This window comes from Coffea eugenioides, chromosome 5, assembly GCF_003713205.1.
Source record: "Coffea eugenioides isolate CCC68of chromosome 5, Ceug_1.0, whole genome shotgun sequence".
Classification (NCBI taxonomy): domain Eukaryota; kingdom Viridiplantae; phylum Streptophyta; class Magnoliopsida; order Gentianales; family Rubiaceae; genus Coffea; species Coffea eugenioides.
The window spans coordinates 31691117-31701462 of NC_040039.1; the positions used below are offsets into that span (position 1 = coordinate 31691117).

Genomic DNA, 10346 nt, shown 5'->3' on the forward strand with positions numbered 1-10346 from the left:
AGACCAATTTTGTCCAGTCTAAATGCCCTCGGACTTGAGTAGGGAGATCCGAAAGCTGATGATAGGTTCTGTTACAAGTTTCGTCACAGCCAATGTTAGACAAGCAATCAGCCACTTGATTACCTTCTCGGAAGCAATGAGAGATGCTAACGAAATGAGACGATAGCTGAAGGAGGGTCCGGACTTCTGTATCAATACTCCACGGGCATCGAATTGCTTGCTGCAATATTTGAACTAGCACCAGTGAGTCCACTTCAACTTGCACTCTCATATATCCACGTGAAATACACAAGTTAACCCCAAAGAGAAGGGCTCTCGCCTCAGCTTGGATGCTAGTACAACTCCCAAAATATGTGGAGAAAGCGAGCAGGAGCTTCCCCTCACCATCACGCAAAACTTCACTACCTCCTGCCTGTCCAGGGTTGAAAATTTTGCTAAGCAAAAAATAACTTGTTCATCCAATATCTCATGCTATTTTTGTAAAAAATTTGGTCATATAATTGATACAAGTTATAAGAAAGAAAATGTTGATAGAGAAGTTAAACTCTTGTGGGTTAAAAAGGACAAGTCTACAATTCACAAAGAAAAACAAGGTGTCTATAAGACAAATGATTTTAGGGAAATGCTTCTAAGACTTAAAGGTTAAAATACTAATAAAAAAAGACGCACTCCAGTTTTAATAACAAGAGAAATCCTTTCAATCATTTTAGGTGAATAAAAGCATTTTATGTAATGTTTTAATGGGTAATAATTGTAGAAAATTCCAAATGTTTATGAAAATATTATGAATGTGAGATCTAAGGATTATCAATTTGGTTTCTATTCATGGACATAAATATACTTTTTAACCTTGTTAGATAATTGAAATGCTTGTATCTCTTGAAAATATACAAAATTGTGAATGATCTTGTATGATTTAGTTAAGAATGATTAGTTAAATAAAGAAATGGATACAAAAATGAATGTTGGGTGAATTGTTGCACTTTGATTGAATGCTTTGGTTCAATTTCTTTAATGAAAATTTGAATGCATTGCCTAATGAATGTAGATGATATCAAGTTTGTATTGTATCTTGATTGTTCAGAAAAGGTCATGACATCGCGACTCTTAAACTGAAACTTAGCATCTCACACATTTTCTTTTAGTAGAGATTAAAGTATAACAGTGGATATGTTTAACTTTTAGAGTTTTAAAAATAGGAGTTTGGAAAATGACTATTATTTCTGGAGAATATTACTATATGATCTAATAACGTATATCGTGAGTGATTAAAAGCAAGAGTGGATACGTTTAACTTTTAGATTTTTTTAACTTAGAAGTTTGGAGATAATATTATTATTTTTTAAATTAAATTGGAGTGTACACGATTTCTGATGCATAATTCCTTGTTTATGGATTCTTTTATGCCATATTTAGTCAGTCAATGTACAAATTTACTAAATATTTTTCCAATCTAACTTGGCCTTTTTGGGTAGTTTATTTTGAAAAAAAAAGAACTATTTTCAACAAAATTAGTACAAAAAAGAACTAGTTCATACAATTTGTAGATATTTCCATAAAAAAATCCCAAATGATGCTCCAATAGTTCATTAATGTGAAATTTAAAGGTAAAATTTGTCAAAGCAAAAATTATTTAATAGTTCGTACTAGTTAAATTTAAGAAACAATTTGGAAAAGTAATTGTTTAAATGTCTGAACTGATTTGGTCAGTTCAGTTGATCCAAGTGGTTTTTTTTTATTTACGAACTATCATTATTTGGAAAATGTGAATCGCACTTGTTTATCTCAACTCATATCTTTTGATGATTACAAAACAAACGGATGTTACTAATACTTTTTGTAGAAACCCTTTTCAGAAATGACACTAAACAGGTCTGTGGACTTAGAGCAAAAAAAAGATCAAAAAAGGTGAAAAGTGTTGAGAAAGATGTCGGACGCACAAAAGGAGTGTATCGGACGTCCGACATCCATTGAGTAACTTCGGACGTATGAAGAAATCAGACTCGGACGTCCGAAGAAGACAAGCCAGGGCTTCTACGATTACTGATCACGATCGGACGCTCAAACACCTGAGCATCGAACGTCCGACAAGCGTTGCTGCACTTCGGACGCAACACATTGGACGCATCGGCCGTCCGAAGGAATTGAAAAGGAACCTCCAGATCTGCATCTTACCCTCGGACGTATGGCAATAAGGGATCGGACGTCCTAAAAGGGCTCAAGAAGATTTCTCATATTCATTGACCTCGTTCGGACGCATAAAAACTGAATATCGGACGTCCGACAGCACCAACGGCTAGTTGACTCTTCAGTTGCCTTCTACCCGTTGACAACATTAATTGAAGAATTTCTTGGTCTCCTATAAAAGGAAAAAAGTCAACCACCTTAAAACAACTTTGCACATCCAGTCTACATCAAATAGTGAGTGATTCAAATGGTTGAATACTCAAAAAGGAATTATTTGTATTCTCAGCTTGTGCAATTTTCTTGCAGCTTTTCAAGTGTGACACAGCCTCTTCAATAGTGTAGCTTTGTGAGGGTTATCAGAGTGTTTGTAAAACTCCCTTGCTTGACCAAGTATGGTTTGGGGCAAGAGGGAAGTGATCCTTCCATTGTACACAGAAATTGGTTACAAGTTTGTTCAACTTGAAGTAGCTTGTTATATAAAGTATTGTTCGAACTCAAGTTGAGTTTGAAGCCTGGTTTGTTTCTTTACTTTATTTACAGCTTTACTATATAAACTGTTCATCTCTTCATCTCACGAACAACTGTGCTTTCTTGTAATCTGATCCATTGAGTGGTTTTCGAGAAAAGGAGGGCAGGCTTGAAAAAAAGGTGACCTATATCTTAGCTGGTTTTAGAAAACCTAATCCACCCCCCCTCTTAGGTTGTCTTCGATCCTTATAATTGGTATCAGAGTTTGGTCTCCTAGAGATTAAGCTCAATCGGCTTGGGAGTAAACATGACAACCAACAATGCCATGTTCTTTGAAGGACAATCTGTCACTAGACCTCCAATGTTCAATGGGTCAAACTATGTGAGTTGGAAGGAAAGGATGATTATATTCTTGCAATCCATTGATATTGAGCTGTGGTTCATTGTTAGTGAAGGTCCATATGACGCAACTATTGTTGATGAAATTACTCATAGGCCAAGACAAAAAACTAGAAGTGAGCTGACTGCTGAAGATAGAACTCATCTCACTCTAAATGCCAAGGCTATGAATATTTTATACAGTGCATTAGATTCAAATGAGTCCATTAGAGTCAAAGGCTGCAGATCTGCAAAAGAAATTTGGGACAAACTCAGAGAGATCCATGAGGGAAGCGAGAACGTGAGAGAGCAAAAGAAATCTATTCTGGTCACTAAGTATGAATCTTTTAAGATGGAGCCTCATGAAAACATTGACAAAATGTATTGCAGATTTAATGATCTGATCAAGGATTTAGAGGTGCTTGAGAAGGAGTACTCTCTAGGTGAAAAGAATAGAAAAATCCTGAATGCTCTATCAAAGGACTGGGAAAGCAAAGTGACTGCCGTTGAGGAAGCCAATGATCTGAATACTTTACCCATTGAATCTCTGATTAACTCTCTAACTTCTTACGAACTGAAACTTAAATCTAAGATGCAGGATGAAGAAGAAACCAAGGTAAGAAAGAGCATTGCTCTGAAAGCTTCACAAGACGAAGATCAAACAGCCTCACAGGATGAAAATGATTTGGAAGGTGATGACAGTGATATTGCACTCATCACAAGAGGCTTCAAAAGAATTCTCAACAAGAGAAGATTCAGGAAAGGCGGATCCAGCAATTCCTTCTCAAATCAATCTAATGACTTCAGAAACAAAGGGAAACTGGAGTTCAACAAAAAGCTGACTGATAAGTGTTTCGAATGTGGCCAACCAGGACACTATGCAAATGAGTATCCAATGAAGAAAAAGAAGGAGAACAAGATTGAACGAAAACCAAAGTTCAACAATTTCCAGATCACCTGGAATGATTGCAACTCAGAAGGTGAAGTTGAAGAAGAAGAGGAATCTGCTCAAGTGGCTTTCATGGCCATTGGAGATGAAGAGGTAACACAATGCAACTCTCAAACTGATAGTGATAGTGAATCTGATGTTGATGTTAATTCTTTTCTAGAAAAAATGCATAACAACTTGAAAGAATCCTATGTTAGAAACAAGGAACTAAAGCAAAAAATTATCTTTCTAATACAAGACAATGCAAATCTTTTTCGACAAAACAAGTGTCTTAAGCATGAAAATGAAAACCTGAAAAGAACTGAAACTGATGTGCTTGCTGAACTTAACAAAAAGAAAAATTTCCCTGACATACTCAGAAGTGAGCAATGTAACCTAAGAAATAGGATGGATAATTTATGCAAATTGTTACACCATATGAAACAGAACCGTCTTCAAAAGAATGACACTAAACCTTATCTTAACGCTCATCAAATAAGACTGAATCAAAATGCAAATGAGTTTGCTATCCACAGGAGAAGGCAAGTCAGATTCATTAAACCTGTTCATTTGATTGATCCAATGTCAGTATGCAACTTTTGTTGTCAATTTGGTCACATGAATAGCAACTGTTATGTTAAGAAAAACATGAAGAATGGCATGAGATGCATGTGGATGGTTAGACATAAGACTAACTTTCAAGGACCCAACATGTAAAGGGTACCAAGTATTATCTTGTGGGTTTGTGTGTAGGTGAACCGGGACAACATTGCTAAAGAATCAAAATGGTTCATTGATAGTGGATGTTCAAGACATATGACTGGTGATGCATCACAATTCATTAAACTCAAGCAAAAAGCAAGTGGAAAGGTAACGTTTGGAGATGATAACAAAGCCAAAACGGTTGGTATTGGTGATGTTGGTAAGAATAGTCAAACCTTTATCCACAATGTTCTTCTCGTTGACAATCTGAGCTACAACTTATTAAGTGTTAGCCAATTGTGTGATAGGAGTCTGTTTGTATTGTTCAAGAAGCTTGAATGTCTCATACTTGACTCAAAGTTCAACGTTATTTTCAAAGGAAAAAGAGTTAATGATGTCTATGTAGTTGTTCTTGAAAAAATTGATTCCTCCTATCTCAAATGTCTCAAAGTAGCAAATGAGGACCCATGGTTATGGCATAGAAGACTTTGTCACTTCAATATGGATTTGCTAAAAGAAATTTCTAAAAAGGATCTTGTTAGAGGTCTCCCAAAAATCAGATTTGAAAAGGACCGGATATGTGATGCTTGCCAATTTGGAAAACAAGTCAAGGTATCTTTTAAACCCAAGAAATGTGTTTCTACTTCAAAACCACTTGAACTTTTGCACCTTGATCTGTTTGGTCCTACACAAACTACAAGCCTTGGTGGTAAGAGATTTTGCTTTGTTGTTGTTGATGATTATTCCAGATATACATGGGTGATGTTTCTTGCACATAAAGATGATGCTTTCAGGAATTTCGTATCACTGTTTGCTAAAGTTCAGAATTTGATTGGCTTGAAAATTATCAAAATTAGAAATGATAATGGCTCTGAATTTCATTTTTGTGGCTTTCCAGATTTTTGTGATAACAATGGTATTTCACATGAATTCTCTATTGCTAGAGTCCCCCAACAAAATGGAGTTGTAGAAAGAAAAAATAGAACTCTCCAAGAGGCTGCTAGAACCATGCTTAGTGAATGCAATCTACCAAAATATTTTTGGGCTGAAGCCATAAACACAGCCTGTTATACCATGAACAGAGTTCTCTTAAGACCAATTTTGAACAAAACTTCCTATGAGCTCATGTTTGACAAAAAGCCTATTGTTGGTTACTTCAAAATCTTTGGTTGTAAATGTTTCATTTTAAACATCAAGGAACATCTTGGAAAGTTTGACAAGAAATCTGATGAGGGAATTTTTTTGGGATATTGTGAAAACAAAAGAGGGTTCAGAGTTTATAATCGTAGAACACTGGTTATAGAGGAGGCGATACACATTACTTTTGATGAATCTAATGGTAACATTTCCATGAGTTGTGGTGAAGATGATGATACAGGTGTACAAGAAGAATTAAAGAAGTTAGCAATCAATGATCATAGCTCTGCTCCACCAGAAATTGATTCAAAGAATGTTGACACTCAAGACAGTCCTGCTGGAGAAGTAAATGACAGTGATGCCACCATTCCTAATGATCTTCCAAGAACCTGGAAATTTGTCCAGAGCCATCCCAGGGAGCTTATAATTGGTGATCCATCTGAAAAGGTCAGAACTCGTTCCTCTAGACACCTAGTAGATAATCTTGCATTAGTATCACACTTTGAACCTAAAAATGTTGTTGATGCATTGAATGATGAGCACTGGATTTTAGCTATGGAAGAAGAGTTAATTCAATTTGAAAGAAACAAGGTTTGGACTCTGGTTGCCAGACCACAAGACCATCCTATCATTGGCGCAAAGTGGGTTTTTAGAAACAAAATGAATGACAAAGGGGAGGTTGTTAGAAATAAGGCCAGGCTGGTGGCTAAGGGATACACTCAAGAAGAAGGAATAGACTTTGATGAGTTCTTTGCACCTGTAGTTAGATTGGAGTCCATTAGAATGTTTCTAGCATTTGCTTGTTTCAAGAATTTTAAATTATTTCAAATGGATGTTAAAAGTGCCTTCTTAAATGGCTTTATAGATCAAGAAGTTTATGTCGACCAACCTCCTGGTTTTGAAAATAAATCTTATCCAGATATGTTTTTAAACTCTCAAAAGCCTTATACGGGTTAAAACAAGCTCCTAGAACATGGTATGAACGTTTGAGTGGTTTTTTGATTGAAAATTTAAAAGGGGCATTGTAGATACTACACTTTTCACAAGACAAAGCTCACGAGACCTTTTAATTGTGCAAATATATGTGGATGATATCATATTTGGTGCTACTAATGAGAGCTTGTGCAAGGATTTTTCCATCATCATGCAAAAAGAATTTGAAATGAGCATGATGGGAGAATTAAACTTCTTGGACTCCAAGTGGTTCAAACCCAAGATGGAACATTTATAAATCAAACAAAATACACCAAGGAGCTGCTGAAAAGATTCAGAATGGAGGACTCAAAGCCTGTTGGAACACCTATGTGCACATCTACCAAACTTGACAAAGATGAAAAAAGGTACAAAAGTTGAGGAAAAGAAGTATCGAGGTATGATCGGAAGTTTACTTTATTTAACTGCCAGTAGGCCTGACATCATGTTTGTTGTATGCTTATGTGCTCGATTTCAATCCTGTCCAAGGAATCACACTTGAATGCGGTAAAAAGAATTTTTAGATATCTTAAAGGAACCTTAAACTTTGGCTTGTGGTATCCAAAATGTCATCAACTTCCTTTATGTGGATTCTCTGATGCTGACTTCGGTGGTTGTAAAATAGATAGAAAAAGTACTACTGGTATATGCAACTTTCTTGGAAACTGCTTGGTATCTTGGTTTAGCAAAAAACAAAATGCTATCTCATTGTCCACTACTGAAGCTGAATATGTTGCTGCTGGTGCTTGTTGTGCTCAATTGTTATGGATGAAAAACACATTGAATGATTTTGGTTTAGTATATGAATGTGTACCTATGTACTGTGACAACACTAGTGCAATTAATCTGACAAAAAATCCCATTCAACACTCAGGACTAAGCACATTGATATAAAGCATCATTTCATTCGCGATCTTGTCTCCAAGGGGGTAATCCGTGTTGAGTTTGTTTGTTCTAAAGAGCAAATCGCTGATATCCTCACAAAAGCTCTTCCACTGGATCAATTTGTGTTCTTAAGAACAAAACTGGGCGTTTCAGAAAAAATATTCTAAGTTTCCTTTCCAGTCAATCTTTATCGGACGTCCGTTTCCGACAGTGTTCTTCGTCCAGTTTCAGAAAAACACTGGTTCGGACGGTTGTGTCGGACGCTTCACTTCATTCGGACGTCCGACACTCAAAAATTGAGCCCTATAAGGCAGTTACCCATCCTTCTCAGTTCATTTTCTTCCATAGTCTCGGACGCAACCTTTCAGTTTCCTCTCATATTTAAAATTCAAATTCCTCTCTCATCAAACCAAGTTCCAAGAAATTGACTCAACCAACGCCATTACACCTCTGTTGCCCGTTAACCACCCATAAAAATCACTCCTAACCCCCAACTACCCCATTGTTCCCAATTCACATCCGAAACCCTAACTTCTTATAATCCTCTCCTTGCGGCATTTCAGTACATTCTTATTTCTGCTCATATTGCATTCTTCCTCTGTATAACACGTTCTGCATCAAAAACACATCCACATTGCATCATGGTTAAAATTAGGGGAGGGTCTACCAGTGTCGGACGGTCCTTTAGGCTTAGAGATGAGGACATTGAGATTGTGGAACCATCTACTCAAGCACCTAAAAAGAAGATTGTGACCCGTGGTGGTAAAGTGAAGCAAACTGCCCAAAGAAAATTGGTTACTCCAACTGCTGAACCATCTGATGAGCAGATGGAAGAGCAGAACTCTGAAGGAAATATTGTTGGTGGAAATGAGGAACCAGAGTAGGCTACCCAGGGTGATGAAACTGTCACAAGGGCATCTGCTAAAAGGAAAAGAACAGCAAAGAAGAAGAGCACCCCCCAATCTAAGAAAAAGCAATCTGCTGATCCCTCTGATGATCAGCAGAATGAAGGAAACTTTGCTGAGATTCAGCAAACACCTGAACCCTCTACCAGGAAGTCTCCAAGGACAAGATCTGAGGCTCAAAATGTGGGAGCATCTGCCACACAAACCTCGAAGGGGAAACGCTCTGGAAAGAATCCAGTATCTCAACCCGTAACAGAACCCACTTCTCTTCCAAAATTCATTGATGATGAAGCCAGAGACAGATTTGAGTTGGTCTCTCAAAAAGGGTTCATCACCCAAAGGTTCATCCTTCCCTACGAATTTCGTAAGCTTGATCTTGAACCTGTTATTAAACTGTTTGAATTCCAAAAATGGGTTCATCTTCTGACCATTCCTAATATCTTTTACCCTGACTTGCTTTATCAATTCTTTGCTAATCTTAGAAATGGTAACTCACACACTGAACTCATCTCTAGGGTCAATTCAGTGAACATCACATTAACACCTGACATTGTAAACTCCATTTTGAAAACAAAGATTGAAGATGGTTACAAAGGAAAAATTGTAAATTTCTTTTCGTATGAGGAATTTCCTTCTGCCTACCATCATTTTTACAATGCTAAACTCATGACCTATTTTCAAACCAAATTCAATACTCCTGCTGAGGCAAGATTAGATTATCTCAGTCCTCAGAATCTGATCATCTTCACCATCATTTCAAATCGGTTAGTGCCAACTGATGGCCACAGAACAGATGCAAACAAAATAGAACTCTATCTTTTCTACTGCTTTGTTGAAAAAATCCGCATTGACTTTGGATTTGTAATGTGCAAGTTTCTGCTCAAAATTAGCACTGACAGCCGTACGAAGCTCTCTTATGGTAGATTTTTGACCCCTATCTTTGCCCATTTTGAAATCCCTTTTTCTGGAAAATCTCCCAAAGACAGTGCTTCATCAGTTTTCTCAAAAGCTTACTTTGAAAGAAATAACTTACGATTTTTTGATGGCCATTGGTGCTATAAGGAGACTGTGGCTGAGTCTAGAAGGAAAAACTTTCATGAAACCCCTGTCACTTCTAGGACTCCTCGTGATCAATCAGACTATGTCTCTCCCTTCACCATTCATCCCAGAAAGTCTGCCAGCAAGACCTTTGCATCCAATTCTGAGGTCATCTCCTTGCTTGAAGACCTAAAACAGCATGTTATGCTTATTGAAGATGGTCTCATGATGACTATGACCCCTGCCCAACAATCTTCCTTCTTGAAAAAAAGGAACCTTCTTGTGCCTCCAATACTTGAAAATAATGAAAATGCTCATCAGAAAGAGCCAAGACCTGAGCCCACAGGGCAAACTACTGGTACTGAGGCCACACCAGCTTCCAGCTCTCAGCCCAAGGATAAAGGCAAGGCTCCAGCAACTGAGGAATCATATGAAGAAGACGATGAAGAAACTGAGGAAGAAGAGGACCCTGAACAGTTTTGTCTGGCCAGGAGGAGGCCTGGATCATCTAAAATCACTATCTAGGCACTGCTAGGTCACTGCACCTTATTTTAGGACTATAGTTCATCTTTTGCATTGCAAAACATTTCACTGCACCTTGTTGTACTTCTGGTTTGTACAAATGGATGTTTTCTATTGTTATGACTAAGTGTTTCTGATAATATCTGCTGAATGGATGTGTTTGTTATGAATGAATGTTTCTGATGATTCCGGATTGTGTTGAGCATGAATGGATTTTGCTGATA

General features: G+C 37.3%; 1 protein-coding gene across 1 annotated transcript; it reads left to right on the top strand.

Moving 5' to 3' along the window:
• Positions 1 to 3625: 3625 nt before the first annotated feature.
• On the top strand, positions 3626 to 10125 carry LOC113771395 (histone H3.v1-like). Its single transcript, XM_027315977.1, has 5 exons — positions 3626 to 3725; positions 6099 to 6247; positions 8221 to 8537; positions 8586 to 8799; positions 9625 to 10125. The coding sequence occupies exons 1-5, from the start codon at positions 3626 to 3628 to the stop codon at positions 10123 to 10125; spliced, it is 1281 nt and encodes a 426-aa protein (XP_027171778.1).
• Positions 10126 to 10346: the final 221 nt, after the last annotated feature.

Coding starts and splice junctions, on each gene's coding strand:
- LOC113771395 (XM_027315977.1), top strand. CDS start 3,626: ATGCAGGATGAAGAAGAAACCAAGGTAAGAAAGAGCATTGCTCTGAAA. Junction 8,538..8,585: donor GGTGGAAATGAGGAACCAGA/GTAGGCTACCCA, acceptor ATCTGCTAAAAG/GAAAAGAACAGCAAAGAAGA. Junction 8,800..9,624: donor AACGCTCTGGAAAGAATCCA/GTATCTCAACCC, acceptor TGGTGCTATAAG/GAGACTGTGGCTGAGTCTAG.